Below are 19,130 nucleotides of genomic sequence, written 5' to 3'. Positions count from 1 at the left end.
TTAATGCATTTATTTTAAAGATGAGAGGCTGAAGCGAGCCTAAATTTGACCGATTATCTACACCAGGAACCTGGGGATAAAAGGCAGAGAAGAGATCAAAGGAAGATCCACCTGATGCCCCGGTCTGCCCGATGATTTCTCGCGTTTATATCCAACGGATATTTGCTGGAAAAATATAAAGGGGCAGCAGAAACGCAACGTTATTGTTATTGTATTTAACAGATATCTGTCTAATGCAAATTCATCAAATAAATTAAAGTAGGCCTGTTTTCGGTGACAAAGATTTCTCCAGCTGAGAAATTGGAATTTCCTTCGTAGTTTCTATTTGTGTCATTACGTAGGCTAGCCTAGGTAACAAGACGACGGAAATATAAAAAATTGGTGGTAGGCTATCATTTTTTGGTAAGGCATTCCACGCGCAATTAAATACCTCTGTGGCGCAGCTATACAGTTTGTGCCCTAATGGGAAATTTCACTGGAATATGTAGCTATGTCTCTCCAAATGTTGGCTGTATTATTGGGTATGCTTTCAGCATCTTGGTCCTTGTTGCTTCAGTTCTTTAAGATCATCCCCAGATGCTGCAGATGAGGACCGTCCCAGTTAGAGACATCACTGTACTCCTAAACCGACAGCTGGACACTGCCTGTCCACTTCAGACGGCTAATCTCGAAACGCCACGCATAAAAGATTAAACTGCGCCTCGCTCCAAAAAGGAAACAGAAAACAACAGCATGGCGTTGCGCACACCACGCCTTGTTCTTTGGTCGGGATAGATGAAATGTAACTGTAAGAAACAAAAGGAAAAAAAGCTCAACGTCACCGTCTGTGGCATTTGATCTCAGCTTATTCAGTGTAAAGAATTATGTATCTGTGTGTCAGGTGGTCGTCTGTGGAGAAAATGTGGGTGTTTGAACCTCTCCCTGGAGATACGCAGGCTATTTAGATATTTTGGTCTGAATTAAGTACTAAGGATACAATCTCGTCGCAAAACCTGGGGCCATGCTATGTTACCAAATGTAATCTATATAAAAGAGTACAAAATGTACTCCATGTCAATTTAAAAGCCAATGAAGAGTGGATCTTAGAGCGATAACTGGGGTTCTGTTCAGTAACCTAGTATAATTTAGTTTATAGGTTTAATACCCCTGTGGGTTATTTTGTCTCACGTATTGTTATAATGCTATGCACAAGCAGCAGTAATTCATGGCGTGTGTATATTCAAGTTATGAAAATGCATGCAATGTGCTTCTAATTATGTTCATTTTTAATGTCTATTTTTTAATATTGACATGAAACAAACACCCGTGATCCTTTTGGGTCAATGAAAAATGTGGAGAGTGCCGGACTTTGACACGTTTTAAAAGAGCAAGGTGAAAATCGATAAGGGCTGGAAAGGAGTTCCAATTTCACTCGTGTCTCCTCAAATGCTGCATCTCTCTCCGTCACCCTGTTTTGATACAGTGCGGTCCTATAATCTCATCATTGACTCGTCTTATCCGCCTGGTAAAGCCCTCTATTGTGACAAATCAGCTTAATTTGGCACAATTTACAAGACCTGGCTGGATTTGAATATTTAATTGACATTGAATTAATAATGCTTAAAAATAGGTGACAGGTCAGTGTCATGTGAATTGAAGGCTAAAACTGTTGAAGTAATTAATTATTGATAGGCTATATTATGTTCAGGGAGATCTATTAAAAAGTCTAATTATATAGTTGATTCATAATTAAAAATAGATACAAACGATGAAAAGGGAAATGTGATACTTTGGGACTTTTGAATTAGGAGAAAACTATGATGTTGGTCTAAACCTTGCATGCCGGACAAATGAATATGATTAGCCTATCCCAAATACCAGTTAATAATCTGACATTGTCAGCCTATGGTTCTCTGGTATTGGGTCACCACCAACAAATCTCCTGCTATGTTTACAAACTAATTAATGATTAATAATAATGCTTATTATATTAGGCCTATATTTAAATGTGCTTATTTCAGGTGATATTGTGGAATAAAAAACAGCGAATGCCATATTAGCAGTCTGTCTAACGTTCCACGTCTAAGGTTCGATGTTGATCTGAAGTTGTGAGTGGCCACTTGTTCGAACAGACGGCCTGATATCTCCTAATTATACAGTATATTTAGATGTTTTGCATAACGAGTTCTAATCAGCTATTACTAAATTACGGTGGGATTTGATTCGTTTGGAGATAATTTGTGGCACAATTTGGACATCTGGACAGATAATTACTGGGAGATAATTTATGGAAATGAGCAGCGAGCCGTTGATGGAGACAGAGATAACACCAATCTTATCAAAGAGCCATGTGCTGATGCATAAATAAACGCCATGATTCATAGACCACGGGCAAGACGCTGGACGCGTGGCTTTACAGACGTCAGCCTGGCGCGCCAGAATTGATGCTCGTGACCTGGACAGCGCCCTGATGATGGTTTCACAGCTAATTAATAGTTATGATCCACGACGCCATCTCATACACAACAAATTAAGAAAGACCCTTGGTGGTGTTGACTGCTGCGAGGAGGTCCTGGTGAAAGTCTTTATTCAGCACAGCCAAACGTCGAGCCCTGATTAGGCATAAAGAGAGATACACTGCGCTGTAATCCCGTTTAAACTGCGCCATCTGATCAGATTTAGAGAGCAGGAAAGCTGTGCAATTGGCCTTATGTCAAACTATTCTTCCATCACCCCGACACTTCCACTGGCCAGTCTCACAGCACAGGCGGTACGGGTTCTTGGAGGTCAGCTCAGTTCAACTAGCAGAATACCAGGAGAATATCAAACAAATAGACAATTAGACAAATAGGCCTAAACAATGTAATAATATGAAATCAGGAGGTTAAACACCATGCCATCCAATTCAGTGACTTCATTTCAAAGCAAATGTGTGTGCAAAGTCACTTGTACTGTGCTTTATCATAATCAACATTTTGATAACATACATGATAGTTTTTTTTTATAGAAGCTGGGAGAAGCTGGTAAAACATGTCTGTAATGGTATCAAGAAATAGATGAATTTAAATGGAAACTTTAATTAATTACACATAATAAAATAAGTACACCACTACAGTCCTAATTAGAAATAGCACCAGATTTGTTACACACACAAATATATTCAATTATTCAAGAGGCATCTATAATTACACAACTGATTAAATAAAATTAATAGATTAATAGATTAATATTGTATTATTGTTATCAGTTATAGTTTTAGTCAATTTGATGTGTTCCACTATGTTTTTGAAAGTACATCCCTGCTAAACAGTTGTGTTTACACCTCAGCAATATTTTTATTTCATCACATAAAGAATTAGCCCAACTTGAAACAGTTCTCAGTTATACACTACACTCAAAGGAAGATCTGTTGAATTCAAATCACACAATTACTTTGTGATCTTAATAATCAAACAGAGAGGCATATCAACATCCAATACAATCCAAATGACCACAGTGTCAAATATGGGGAAATGTGTGTGTTGTTGCTCCTCTGAGACCATGTTATAAAGAGCACCCTCACAAACAAGGGCATAAAACACTGCCCAATTAAAAAGGAACAGTCAAGAAAAAAACTTACAAAGTAGGCATCTCTAATCTCCCCAACAGAGTCATATTTCAGATCAAACACTTGAAAACTTGAGTGCACTGATTAAGGGGGAGCGAAAATATTGCTGCTGCAATTACCTGAGCACCAGTTGAAACTAATTAGAAGACATTAAGTGGAAATTTCATTAGGGGTAATGAAGAAATCAATGCTATCAAGATATGCTAATGCCTGCCTGCATGTGCGTGTGTGCATGTGTGTGTGTGTGTGTGTGTGCGCATGTGTGTGTGCATGTGCGTGCGTGTGTGTGTGCGCATGTGTGTGTGCATGTGTGTGCGTGTGTGTGTGCATGCGTGTGTGTGTGTGCATGTGCGTGTGTGTGTGTGTGTGTGTGTGTGTGCGCATGTGTGTGTGCATGTGCGTGTGTGCATGTGCGTGCGTGCGTGTGTGTGTGTGTGTGTGTGTAGCCTCAGTCAGGATAAACTCATCTGTTCATACAGAGCCCTTGTCTGAAGACATTGTCAATTACATGCCAGTCCCTATACCTCCACCCCCTGCCCCTTCCCCAGTCCACCACCATTGCTGCAGTAAGCTGTGTAGGGCTTTTGTTGTTTATTGTCTCCCTCTCTCTCTCCCTCCCTCTCTCTCTCTCTCTCTCTCTCTCTCTGTGCAGCCTTTCATAATCCATCTGCATATGAAAATGGCCTGCCGCAGCCTGATTTGCATGCCTGAGAGAGACAAACTAATAAGAGCTCTAGATTAAGGGAAGATTTAGTTCAGTCATTCGCGTAGATTGGGTGGCCTATCAAAGAGCTGAAGATCTGATGGCGACAGATTAAAAGCCAAGCAGCTGTTGCAAAATTTGTTTGGCATTTTTTTTTTTTTCTGTTGGTTTGTTCTTCTTCCTATGTCTGCTTCAGCACTTATCTTTGGCTGGTCCTGGAGAGCTGCATATCTCCATAAAAAGCCAAGAACTCATTATTTGCAGAGAAAGCTCTTCATTTCAATACGTAGGTTAATTGAACATGGGGAGATAGGTGCGAGTAACAGGAGGATCAATTGAATCTGCTTCTGCCATTGATTGCATGTACAATGTCAATGGCTCATTGGCAACATAGCAAATTAGGCAAACAAGACCCACTTTACAACACAGCCCAATGATGACCAGCAGAGAAACAGTGAAGGGTCCTATAGTGCACAACGAATCCAGCTGCATATCTGGATTTATACTATTTGACTACTCTGTGCGTGCACGCACACATTCTCTCACACACACACACACACAAACACACACACACAGACACACACACTAAGAAATGCACACACACATGCAATCAGACATATAAACACACACACACACACACACACACAGTCACACTGAAGTTGCATCCAGGGCCGTGTGCAGTGATGAATACCAAGCAGAGGCGTGAGCAGCCCGAGATTGGAGCGCTGTGACATCTATTTGTCTTTATGGCTACGTGAAGAACTTTCACTGTCGAGGAAGGTCAAGAAGTAATGAGCTCAGGGATGGGCTGCATTAGGGGAAGCGGATTCACACCGGCTCAGCCTCGGCGCACACACACACACACACACGCACACACACACACACACACACACACACACACACACACACACACCTCCAGTCTGATCTTTCATAGCAGGCAATCTAAATGAAGGATCGCCCGTGCTTACTTAACCATATATCTGCATTTGCCACAGTGTTGCTGTGATGAATGAGTCCCTGGCCTGCACTTAGTATTTCCTCTGTTCTAATCAGAGACGGCAAGCTAAATGAAACGGAGAGCCTGGTTATTCAATAAAACAGCCAGAGCCTTTAGGAGCAGCTGGGGACCTGTGGCAGGACAGCAAGCCTGGGTCGGTGCAGCACAGTCCCAACACATTCCAAGTACGTATTTTAGTGACAAACCTGGGTAAGTTAGTGGGAAACCTTCTACAACCCCAAAACAGAAAAAGTTGGGACGTTGTGTAAAATGCAAATAAAAACAGAATGTCATAATATACAAGTCTTGTAAACCCATATTTAGCAGCAAAAAGGACATAGACAACATATCAAATGTTGAAAATGAAAATTTGGACTATTTCATGGAAAGTATATGTTAATTTTGAATTAGATGCCAGCAACATGTTTCAAAAAAATTTGGGACGGGAGCATGTTTACCACCGTGCTGCTTCACCTCTTCATTTAACACAATTCTGTAAATGTTTAGGGACTGTGGAGACCATTTGCTACAGTTTTGATAATGAAATGTCCCATTACTTCCCGATATAGGATTTCAGTTGCTCAACAGTATGGGGTATTCTTAGTCATGCTTTCCATTCCATTATGCACCTAATTTGACAAATCTGGACTGCAGACAGGCCATCTTAGCACCTGGACTCTTCCTCTATGGAGAAATACTATTTAAATATGTGCAGAATTCATTTTGGCATTGTTTTCCTGAAATATGCAAGGTCGTCCCTGGAAAAGACATTGCCTGGATGGCAGTATATGTTGCTCAAAACCTGTATACATCATTCAGAATTGATTGTGCCTTGCCAAATGTGCAAGATGCCCATGCTGTAGGTATTAATGCTCCTCCACACCATCATAGATGTTGGGTTTCGAACTGAGCACTAAAACAAGTTGGATACTTGGATAGGCCCTCTCCTCTTTAGCCCAGATGAGTCCATGATTTCCAAAAAGAATTGCAAACTTGGCAAAAAAGCTCAGGCCCAGATAAGAGGGTGGTATTTTCTGTATCATGTCTCAATACAATTTTAGCTGTTACAATTGTGGCTACAGTTTTTGAATTGAGTATCACACTGGGCACATAGACAATGGTTATCAGAGGTTTTCCTGAGCCCATACAATGACAGGTCTGGAAACAGGTCTGGTGTTGATGCAGTGCCATCTGAGGTCCAAAAGACCACGGCCATCCAATTAGTTTTTCCCGCTATTTCCCTTGTTTGCAAAGATTTCTCTGGATTCTCTGAATGTTTTAATAATATTATGTCTTGTAGATGATGAACTCCCTAAATACGTCACAATTTCATATTAATAAGCATTAAAATGATATTGTTTCATCATTTGTGCACACAGGTTTAAACAGAGTGATGAATACCCCTACATCTTTACTTCTAATAGACCCTGCCTCTCTAGGATGCTCTTTTTCATACCCAATCCTGTTGCCAGTTACCCTAATTAGTTGTGAAACATTCTTCGTTTTGTTTTCTTAATCATTACAACTTTTCCAGCATTTTGTTACCCCCGTCCCAACTTTTTTTGAAACATGTTGGTATCAAATTCAAAATTAACATATATTTTCCATGAAATAGTCAAATTTGTCATTTTCAACATTTGATATGTTGTCTGTGTCCTTTTTGCAACTAAATATGAGTTTAAGAGATTTGCAGATTATTACATTCTGTTTTTATTCACATTTTAGACAACGCCCCAACTTTTTCTGTTTTGGGGTTGTACAACAAGAGCCCTATGGCATTGTTTTGTGAGGAGAATGAAGCCATACATCTCTTCTATTAGGAGGTTTACCCCTTACTCTGAGTTAACTTACCCAGGTTTGTCACTAAACCACATACTTGGAATACCCCCCAGCACAGCACAGCATAACACAACACAGTCACAACACAACACAACAAAGCATAACACAACAGCACAACACAACAGCTCAGCACAGCACAGCATAGCTACAACACAACACAACACAGTCAGCACAACACAACACAACAGCTCAGCACAGCATAGCTACAACACAACACAACACAGTCAGCACAACACAACACAGCACACACAACAGCACAGCACAGTTACAACACAACACAGTCAGCACTACACAACACAAAAAAGCACAGCACAGTCAGCACTGGGCCAGCCGTGGCCTACTGGTTAGGGCTTCAGGCTTGGAACCGAAGGGTTGCTGGTTTGATCCCCGACCAGTAGGAACGGCTGAAAGTGCCCTTGAGCAAGGCACCCTACCCCTCACTGCTCCCCGAGTGCCGCTGTAGCAAGGCAGCTCACTGCTCCGGGTTAGTGTGTGCTTCACCCCACTGTGTGTTCACTGTGTGCTTTGTGTGTTCACTAATTCACAGATGGGATAAATGCAATTCCTTGTATACGCAAGTATACTTGGCCTAGACATTTACAGCACAGCAAAGCATTTAAGGCAGCTGAAGTGATGAAGTGAGATTGATTTGACATAAAACAAATAACCAAACCAAAAGTTAGAAAAACTTTCCATGGGTGGTGAACAGTGTAGGGTGATAATCTGATTTATTCAACATAAGATAAACATAAGAATAATATGCACAATAAAGAAATAATTGATTAAATAATAATACAATGCATTTAACAGGGAGAGTATTAGGGACTTTCGTAAGTCTGAATTATGTGTGGACAGTGAGTGATCAGCTGTAGGTTCTGTACGTTCGTTCCTCTCATATAGTGAGAAAGAGCTGAGGATGAGGGGCTGTTGAGGGTTGTGTGTGTGTGAGAGTGTGTGAGAGAGAGAGAGAGAAAGAGGGAGAGAGAGAGGGACAGAGGGAGAGAGAGAGAGACAAAGAGAGAGAGAGAGGGAGAGAGGGACAGAGGGAGAGAGAGAGAGAGAGAGGGAGAGAGAGATAGAGAGAGAGAAAGAGAGAGTGTGTGTTGACATGAGGAGCTTTGGCACTGCACTCATGTACTGCTGACTCGGGAGAAAAAAATCAAGCGCTCAGCTCACCATGGACCAGAGCACCCCCTCTCACTCACACACACACACACCCCCGCTCCCCCAGCCCCGCCGCACGGGAGGGATGGTCCCCTGACGCAAAGTGAGTTTGCTAGCTCCAGTTCTCATGCCGCCTCCACAATGCCCTGTTTGGGGGCTGCCTGCCGCCTTTGCTTAATTAGGCGAGCAGTTGATTAATTAGCGCTAATTGACAGCTAATTAAGGGACTGAGGGCACATCGGATTGACGTTTGTCAGGGCAGTGAGGCCTGCCGAGGTCAGGGCAACGGGTTGTTGACGGCCGGGGCTAGCTTTTTTTCCCTCTCACTCGCTCCTTCTCTCCCTCTCTTTCCTCTTCCTCTGCGGGGACAGACGACCCCTCAGTGGGGGCTGACCCCCTCCTTGAGAGAGTTGTCTGTGCGGGGTGCACTGGAGTGGGGGGGTGCTGGGGGGGGTCGAGGGTGATGGGCAGCCCCCGGTGTCTCCAGCGTAACGTGCAGGCCAGGCCCCGTGCTGTGCGCTCAGTCAGCTGACCAGCCAGCGCTCACTGGGCGGTGTCAGCATGGATGAGCGGCAGGGTCGTCAGGCGCGCCATTAGCCGCAAGCGTGACCGCTGCACACACACACACACACACACACACACACACACACACACACACACACAAGCCTGCTGTCTGCATGAGAGCACGCAACAAGTTCCCAGCCCCGGGGTCCCGATCCACAAGTGTGCGACCTGTGGAGATTAGCAACATGCGGCTGACCAAACAGTCTTAAAATTACGGCGCTCTTCAACAGCCCATCAGCCAAGCAGCAGCACAAATATCCCCACTACTGCTGAGACATCACAGCACCTCTCCACAACCAGCTCTTCATGCCAAAGGCCAAATAAGTAACTGAAAACAGATTGACTTAGTGGCATAGTGCAAAAGCATTGCTAAAGGCGGTGTATGGGAATGTAAATAGTTTTTCTTCCCAGAAACACCACACTGGCTGAATAAAAACACAAGCCCACTGTGGAGTTTGATGAAGTTGTTGCTGGCAGGAGCGATACAGTTGACTTCCCATGCAAAGACTTCAGACAAACACTCCAATCAGGGCCCAACCCCAATGTTTCTCCTCTGATGACTTCACCCCCAAACCCCCCAAACCCAACCCCTCCACCCCCCCCAGACCCCCAGACCCTCTACCCCTCCAAAACTGCAACCCGGCAATAATGGACACAGGAAGTTGTTGTTCACACCAAAACACACGGCAGTCCGTGAGCACCGAGGGAAAAAAATATACCCATTTCTGGGTCCTAGCAGGAGTCCAAGTACGTGGCAGTGTGGTGGGGCAAGAGTGGGGCAGGAGAGGGAGTTACCGGGGGCCGTGTCCCTGTCCGGTGACATGGCAGGGTCGGTGGCAGTGGCCTCCCCCGGTCCGTGTGAATGGGAGGACAATTAGGGGCTTATTAGCAGAGCTGCAGGCCCAAACCCCCGGCTCTCTCGGGGCAGGAGGGAGGGAGCGGAGCGAGTTAGCGAGTTAGCGAGCGAACGAACGTTCGCCAAGCACGGCCCAAGCCGCTACGACATCTCCAGCCGAGAACAGGGCCGGCCATTGTCTGGGCTGATTACTCCGTCCGGAGCGCTCTTTGTTTCCTGCTCACCATGCCTGTCCGATCCCCTTTTCGCCTGGTCCACTCCATCCTGCCCGCTCCCATGGGCCTGGAAGTGTGCTAATTAGAACAGAAATGCTCCTAGTAATTATGTCAACCCTCGTTAACAGGGATGACAATGAGCAATATTATTTTTATGCAATGTTTTGTGTAGGGGGGGTGGGGGCTCTCAACTTCCAACACTCATTAAATAGGAAAAATGGCCATGGCCCCGGCGTGGAAGCGTTCATGTCATGGTTGCCGACAGGCCCCTGGCTCACGGGAGACGGTGCGGTGGCACAGGCATGAAGTTATTGCCCTAATTAAACGTTTGGGACGCGGGCGGGCTCATCAAAGACCCCCGCTGGAACACTGCTCCGCTTGTCCGAGAGGAACCCGGGCCGACCTGGTGCATCTTAAGTGTCAGCGCCGTTCAGGCCCAGCAGCACCACGGCTAATTAGGCCGACTGGCGAGGGCCGAAACAAGTTCAACTGGGGAAGAGCTAGTGACAGTAGTGAGAGTTAGGAAGAGCCAGGGAGAACTAATGAAACCTGCAGAGAGCTAGTGAGACTGAGAGAAACACTATGCCACTTGCTGACACGTCCTTTTATCAGGGATCTAGTTTTAGTATCGTCTTGAAATAAAGTTTGATGATGTAGTTTGTATGAAGGACAGATAAACATGTGACGTTCCCACTAGTCACTCAGGACATGGCACTCTGCAGTTTTGTCCTCTTTACTTGGAAGACAAAATGGAAGAAAGCCTTTCCCAGCATGACATAGCTGACTATATAGGTAACTTCACCATTTTGTTTTTACACTATTGTGCTTTCACGGTTTCTCCATTCAGTCAGGCCTTTTTATTTTGCTATGTGGTCTTATTTTTACATGTATTTGTTTTACCGATATTCTTATATTTCGTTTCTTTGCTTCCTTGTATTGCTATACTGTACACTGTACAAATACTGCTTGATTGACGGACTGATTGTGAGTTAATGTCTTGAAATGTCTTGATGTTATTTGTAAATGTCACCATGATCCACAAAATATTCAGTGAGCTACAAATGTGTTCATCCTAGTCAACCACTGTGACTTGTTTGTTCTCATTTCCATGTTGTAGAATTTTGAATATAGAATGATTTGCACACATATATATATATTTGTAGACGCATCCCCTATGACTTGCAAAAGCACATTATACATTGTCTTTGGTAGAATCAAAGCTCAGGAGATAAAGGTTTTTTTTTTTAACACTTTATTTAACAATTACAGAAAATGTGAAATTTGTAAATTTGTCATCATTCCGCGTAAAAATAAAATAAAAAATAAATACTGAATATAGGCATATCATAAAAGGCAGATTCTACAGCTTTGTAAACCTACTTAAACGTTCCACTGCCAGCTGATTGGTTGGTTTTTGTACAACAGAGTTACACACTCATCTACATTCCACAAGGAGACAAACCGTCTGCAGAGGGTGTTGGCTGATTGGACCGTGTGTGTGTGTGTGTGTATATATATATGTGTGTGTGTGTATACAGTATGTGTGTGTGTGTGTGTGTGTGTGTGTGTGTGTGTGTGTGTGTGAGTGTGTGTGTGTGAGTGTGAGTGTGTGTCGGTGTGTCGCGCGCATCAGTGTGCTTTGGTGAGGTGTGAAGCAGGTTAGGTTAAGGTAATGCCTACAAGGTCAATAGTCAATAGTGCCTGCTGGCCAGTGTCCAGCATCGTCCTCCATTACAAATGATCCCTCTCGTCTGCAGTCGTCATTTTTTGGGCCTTTCCAGAATGTTCAGGAATTTGCCTCTCGTCATTTCTCTGGCTGTGAAGAAAGAAAGAGAGACATCCAAAATGAAGAGAAAACGATCATTTAAAGTCAAAATAGCATATTAAAGCTGAACACACAACTTTTCAATCACATTTATACATATACACAACAGGTGTGCTCTTTCCTTTACAATTACAACAGCATCACCCAAGTGAAGTTAATTTAGAAAGTTTAAAAGCAGTCAAAACCACACAGTGTGCAGATATCGTAATAAGTTATGTCTTTTGGATGCTGATTTAGACAATACACAACACAGACGTTGGAGAAGGGTCTATATATCTCCTCTGGATGTGTGTGTGTGTGTGTGTGTGTGTGTGTGTGTGTGTGTGATGCGTGCCAGCATCAGCAATGCGTGTGTGTAAGTGGAGTGTGTGTGTGAGATGAGTGGAGTGTGTTTCTACTTGTGCATGTTTGGGGATGTGTGTATGAGAGTAGATTGTGTGGAGGAGTAGAGAGTGTGTGTGTGTCTTTAATAGACTCATCACAGGAGCTGCTGCCACTAAAGCTGGGCACACATCAGCCTTTGTCTTCAGTAATGACACATCACACACTCACACTCCCCGAGCTCCTCTGAGTACAAGTGTGTGCAAGTGTGTGTGTGTGTGTATATGTGTGGCGGCATCTACATGAAATCAACAACTAAATATGAGGCATTAAACCTCAACTTGCTACCGCACATCTTGTGCAGTATTTTCTGAATAGCAATCACTGGGTGCGTACTAGACAAGGGTAGGCTTCCTAGGTTTTACTGAGAGAGGAGAAAATGACAAATGTCATGTGTTTGCTATGTACAAGCTCAAGGATTCATGTTGTCATAAGTATACATTATTGGTTACTTACTTTTACTTACTTTTAAAGTGTTTGTGTATGTGTTTGACTTGTCTGTCTACTAAAAATGCTGTGATCGAACAGAGTGTTGTTGGCTGTGTGTGTGTTACTTGTGTGTGTGTGTGCATGTGAAGGCATGAGTATTTTCATACATCATTGTAGGCGTATTATTTGCCATTGCCTTATCATGTCATCACATTTGGTCATGCTCTTGAAAGATATAGCCATTATACTGTATGCATTTCCTAAAGCATAAAGTCTCTTAACTCGCATCTCTTTGTTATTGCATGGCCTCATGTTACCTTTCGAAATAAAATGAGTTTGTTTCAGTCGGTCACTGATGTTTCTCTATGCAAATGAAAATGGCTTACCAACACATCGTACAGAAGGTTCGGTTATTGGTTGATAAATAAGACACTGTAAATACAGTTGCGCATATGTTTTGAGACAGAGTGAGATGCGCTCGTAGATACAGCCTAACACAAGGTTGGGCAAACTACTGGCCGCGGGCCGGATCTGGCCCACCAAGCACTTTAATCCGGCCTGCCAAGCATTTAAATAGGCTGCTCGCTATTTTTTTCCTGCGATAGATGATGTTGTGGCTAGTTTTACTGCAAACTGCTTTTCACTCTTCTTAGAGAATGTTTACAATGTCAGTGTCAGAACATCATGTTGCATAGAGATGATACTCTTTATAATCTCCATTGCGGCAGATCTTGAACGTTATGCTTCTTCAATTTTCAAAACCCAATGTGCCAAAATTGGGTTTTGAGGAAGTGTAGACGACAAGTTAGCATGAGAAAAGGCCCGTGTGGCGTGAGGGATTGAGATGGGTCAATGTGTGAGAGTTGACAGCCCTGGTTTTGACTCTCCTCTCCGCACACCGCCACTGAATCTTTTGGTGGGATCGTACTGAACCACTTTCACCTGTGTCTGGGTCTCGTATGAATATGTGTGTGTGATCAGAGTGCTTGAGGTCTGTGTGTGTGTGTGTGTGTGTGTGTGTGTGTGTGTGTGTGTGTGTGTGTGTGTGTGTGTGCGCGCGCGCATGCATACCTGCGTGCGTGTGTGTATGTATATGGTGAGGATATTTGAGTTATATGTGTATGTGTGTGTGTGTATGTGCGCATGTCTGATGAGAGTGTTAGTTCTGTGTGTGTATTGTAAAAGTGGTAGTGGTTTGTGTGCGTGCGTGTTTGTGTATGTGTGTATATGTGTGTAAGTGGCGAGGATATTTGAGTTGTGTGCACACGCATGTCTGATGAGAGTGTAAGTTCTGTGCGTGTATTGTAAAAGTGTTAGTGGTTTGTGTGTGTGTACGTGTGTGTGTGCACGTCTGATGAGAGTATTAGTTCTGTGTGTGTATTATAAAAGTATTAGTGGTTTGTGTGTGTGTGTGTGTGTGTGTGTGTGTGTGTGTGTGTGTGTGTGTGTGTGTGAGTGAGAGTGAGAGTGTGTGTGTTGAAAGTGTTACTGGTTTGGTCTGGCATCGGCTAATGAAAAAGCCCGATGGATTGTAATTTCGATGAGCCGCCCTGTGTGACGTGTGGAATGATAATATCTCCTCTTCTCTACTCCTCTCCTGCCCCCTCTCCCTCTCTCGCTCCTCTCCTCCTCCACCAGGCCTCTTTCTATCCCTCTCTCGCTCCTCTCCTCCTCCACCAGGCCTCTTTCTATCCCTCGCTCCGCTCCTCTCCTCCCCTCTCCTCACCTTGAGCTGTCCGTCAGTGGGTTAAACATGATGCTAATTGGATTCCGATTGATTAATTTTGCTCGCCGCTGTCTCTTCGAATAACACCCAACAAAAATAATCACCTCAGCCTAGGCCTGGCTCCACGCATGCGCGCACACACACACACACACACACACCTGACATAGAGAAATAACATGAGGGAGTGTGTGTGTGAGCGAGAGAAAGAGAGAGAGCAAGCAAAGAGGAGAGAGAGAGTGATGGCGAGAGAGAGGATGAGTTAGAGAAAGAGAGAGAGAGAATCAGGGCAAGACTGAGAGAGTGATGGAGAGAGAGAGGGAGGGAGAGAGAGAGGAAGAGAGAGAGAGAGTGATTGAGAGAGACTGTGAGGAGGAAGTGGATGAGTGAGGTTAACCTGTAATTACAGCAGCAGGAAGAGTGTTTTCCTCTGCTGTTGCCAAGGGGCAGTGACCAGAGCACTAGTTAGTATGCGATCAAGAGCTGCACTTACAGGTAGGAACAAGGGTGTAGCGAACGTTCAAAGAGTGTACCCCCTATGGACGGCTTTGAGGCTAGAAGCTGACCACTTAAGGGTTAGCATTCCATTTACCCCCATTCTTTTTGCCGTCACTTTAACATCGAATAACGTTACATCTGAAGCGTTTTAAGCCTTTATATTGAACCTAGAAATGATCCTGACTGTCATCAGTGAACCAAAACGAACTTTTTTGTTAATGTTTTGCCTAGCGAACCGAACCGAAGCTCATGGCAGGCTAACAAGACATCCACATCAAGTTGTAAACCACACAATAACAATAAGGCATGTTTCTGATAGGCCTATTTGACAGTAAGCATATTCGCAGAGAGGTTTTATTTTAAATTGTATAATTTTCAAAAATAATTGTATAATTATTGCAAGTTGCACTACTTTTTGTATTGGTTTTATACAAAATGTTTGTGAAATTTGCACAGTAAAAGTTCTGTATTTTGACTGCAATTGTCTTTGCATTCTGATTAGATTCTTCATTAGAATCATGAGTGGAATCAAAGTAGTCTTTAATCAATTAACCACCTTCCTAACATCAAATGGGTATTTTGATTACTTTCAGTCTGGTTTTCGGGCAAATCACAGCACTGAAACAGCTCTCATTAAAGTTTCCAATGACATACGCCTCAACACAGATTCAGGTAAAACATCAGTCCTAGTGCTACTGGACCTTAGTGCAGCATTTGACACTGTTGATCACAATATTTTACTACACAGACTAAAACACTGGGTTGGATTTACAGGCATAGTTATCAGCTGGCTAAAATCAAGAAAGGAGCTTCTTTGTTGCCATCGGAAACTGTACCTCATCACCAACGTCCTTGACCTGTGGTGTTCCCCAGGGGTCTATCTTGGGGCCACTATTATTCAACCTCTATATGCTCCCACTTGGACAAATCATTCAAAATAATTTGATTTCATATCATAGCTATGCAGATGACACACAAATTTACTTAGCTCTATCACCAAACGACTATGGTCCTCTTGAATCTATGTGTCATTGTATAGAACAAATCAACACCTGGATGTCTCAAAATTTTCTTCAGCTGAACAAAGAAAAAACTGAAGTAATTATATTTGGTAAAAATGAGGAAAGACTTAGGGTTGCCACTCTCCTTGACACAAAAGGGTTGAAGGCAAAGGATACTGTTAAAAATCTTGGTGTATTAATTGACAGTGATCTAAATTTCAACAGCCACATGAAAGCGATAACTAAATCAGCTTTTTACCACCTCAAAAATATTGCCAAACTCAGAGGGCTGATGTCAAAACATGACTTAGAAAAATTCATTCATGCATTTATCTCCAGCAGGGTTGATTACTGCAATGGACTGTTCACAGGCCTTCCTAAAAAGACTATTAAACAGCTTCAGGTGATACAAAATGCAGCAGCTAGGACTCTAACAAAAACTAAAAGAACTGACCACATTACTTCTTAAGTCCTTGCACTGGCTTCCAGTAAGTCACAGAATTGACTTTAAAGCACTATTGCTTGTTTATAAATCAGTAAACGGAGCAGGACCTAAATACTTGTCAGACATGCTTCAGTAGTACACACCTTCTCGTCCTCTCAGGTCCCAGGTGAAAAACCTGCTAGTAAAACCTACAGTTAGAACTAAACATGGTGAAGCAGCTTTTAGCTGCTATGCGGCTCAGCTGTGGAACCAACTTTCGGATGACATTAAAAAGGCCCCAACTGTAGCCAGTTTTAAATCTAGACTTAAGACCAAACTGTTCTCAGATGCTTTCTGCTAACTGTGCCGAGTTACAAACTCTGAATCTGCCTTGATAATTATTCTACTTTGTCTTTTATTACTTTTTTTACTACTTTTGCCTTTGTTTTTGCTTACTAATTATTCTTTATTTTTAAATGATTTTACCTTGTGTTTTATGTTTTCTTTTTATTATGATCTTTACCTTTTAACTATTCTTTGACTATATTGCCCTTCTATGCTTTTATTTGTTATTATTGTTTGGTTTTGTTTATGTAAAGCACATTGAATGACCTCTGTGTATGAAATGTGCTATATAAATAAACTTGACTTGACTTGACTTGACTTGGCTCTTTGTAAACAGCATCATTTTCTGGGGCCATTCAAAACGGCATTACCACTAGTCAGTGTGGAGTTATTCTACATCATGACAGTAAAATAGACCATCCTTACTCAATGTACTGCAGCAATTCCTCTCCCAACTTGTAGAAAATGCCGAACATCTGATTAGGCATAGAAAAAAAATGCCGTCATATACCGTGAAACCGTAAGAATTTTGAAAAATACCGTGATATACATTTTTGGTCATACTGCCCAGCACTACTTGTAACTCCCTTTTACGGCTGAGTAATAAACGTTTTTTCCACAACAGTGCTAAGATGACGTTGTAATGGGCATGCGACTTTGCGTCGCACAGGAGAAAAGTCACTGTATTCTCTGGATAAGAAACAGTCTGAACTATGTGATGTTTTGTTGGGTTGGTCAGAACAAATCACCACCAAAGTATATATATATATATATATATATATATAGTATATATACTTTTTTGATCCTGTGAGGGAAATTTGGTCTCTGCATTTATCCCAATCTGTGAATTAGTGAAATACACACAGCACACAGTGTACACACAGTGAGGTGAAGCACACACTAATCCCGGCGCAGTGAGCTGCCTGCATCAACAGCGGCCCTCGGGGAGCAGTGAGGGGTTAGGTGCCTTGCTCAAGGGAACCCACCGGTTACAGGTCCGAAGTGCTAACCAGTGGGCCACGGCTGCACCCGAATTCGGAGCACTCTGCACGTTGTCAATTTTCTTAGCACGGTTACCAGGCGACCAACTGTGTTTCAGTCCGTTGCTTAGTGTCACATGTTTCTCAATCAGGATGTGCAGAACCGAAGTCGACCAACAGGAAAAGGGGCTCAATTTCACTTCACTTGCCTCTATCCAAGTCTAAGGGGTGGCTCTGTCCTTTTCTTTTACTGTCTATGGGCAGGACGCCAGAGGTAAACACACTTCTGAATGGATGAACTGATGCCAGAATGAGACCAGTGCCTGTGGGGCGGAACTGGCCCAAATGTGGCCCAGGTTCATTCTGCAGCTGATCATCCTGAAGGGCCATGCCACCAATCCCAGCTGATCACACATACTCACACATACATGACACACACACACACACACACACCAACACACACTAACACACACCAACACGCACAGACACACACACACACACACACACCAACACAAACACACACACACACACACACAAACGTTGTCCCTCCTTCTTATCCCCTGGTTAGGCTAGCGACAGGAGACAGACACAAAGTGACCAGCTGCCATTCTTTTTTTTTTTTTTTCACAAGAGGCAAGTGGTTGTTACGGCGCCAAGTAGGCGGAGCAAATATAGGCAATAGGCTATTTTATGAAAATCCTGAATGACACGACAATATTATTATACTGAAAGCAGTATAACCTACATTGCTTGAAACTCAACTTGAAAAAATTATCCAAAATGGCAGAGCTAACTCAGACAGGCGCATTTCTGTATAAATGTCACAAGTTCGGGATTTGTTCACTTATAACTTGTAAAAGTTAGCAAGAAATGGGCACTGTTAAATCTAAAAACTCTTGAAAATCCAATATACATCTGAGGTGATGTGCGATACATCGGTCAGACACCTACTTCACGTTAGCATGTTAGCAAGCAACTATCCGTAAAGCGCTGCCTTGTTCATGAGCTGGTAGCGCCAATTCAGCGACAAGTTACTGGAGCTATCTGTCTCCCTCCTGTGTCCTCTGTCTGACTGCTGGGTTAAGCTGCACTCTTCAGTCTTTTCTCTCCATTTCCAAACTCAGTTTTTCTATTTTTCCCCCTTGTTGTGTTTACCTCCACACTTTCTCTTTTCTCTTCATCCACCCTTTCCAGCACTCTCTTCATCCCTCTATTCTTTCCTTTCACTCTCACCATCCATCTCTTTCTCTCACTGTGTCTTTTCTTCCCTCCCTCTCTCTCTCTCTCTCGCTCTCTCTCTCTCTCTCTCTCTCTCTCCTCATCCCGCTCACTCTGTTTTTCCTCCTCCCACTTCCTGTCTCTCTCCCTCCCTCTCTCTCTCTCTCCCTCCCTCCCCCTGTCTCTGCCCCCTCTCCAAACCCAGTTTCAGGGCCAGGCTGGGCAGTGTGTGAGTGTGTGTCTCTGGGGTGTATGTCTGGTGGGAGTCCTCCACTGGAGAGCTCCCCCCTGCTCCCCTCATTAATTAGATTTCAATTTAGGCCTCGTTTCCGTCAGCGCACCACTGGAATGATTTGCATTGAGTGGGTTAGATTAAACCCCC

At 43.3% G+C, this 19,130-nt stretch overlaps 1 protein-coding gene across 1 annotated transcript in view; it reads right to left on the bottom strand.

Annotated features, from left to right (window-relative positions):
• Positions 1–11,157: 11,157 nt before the first annotated feature.
• lin52 (lin-52 DREAM MuvB core complex component) overlaps positions 11,158–19,130 on the bottom strand; it is a 25,726-nt gene continuing 17,753 nt past the window's right edge. Inside the window, exon 6 of the mRNA XM_042073096.1 lies at positions 11,158–11,740. Coding sequence (XP_041929030.1) covers positions 11,685–11,740 — 56 coding nt within the window. The 3' untranslated portion in view covers positions 11,158–11,684. The remainder of the gene's footprint in view (positions 11,741–19,130) is intronic.

Source organism: Alosa sapidissima, chromosome 19, assembly GCF_018492685.1.
Source record: "Alosa sapidissima isolate fAloSap1 chromosome 19, fAloSap1.pri, whole genome shotgun sequence".
Taxonomy (NCBI): Eukaryota; Metazoa; Chordata; class Actinopteri; order Clupeiformes; family Clupeidae; genus Alosa; species Alosa sapidissima.
Note: the sequence above shows the minus strand (reverse complement) of the source record. Positions and strands in the feature narration are given on the sequence as shown.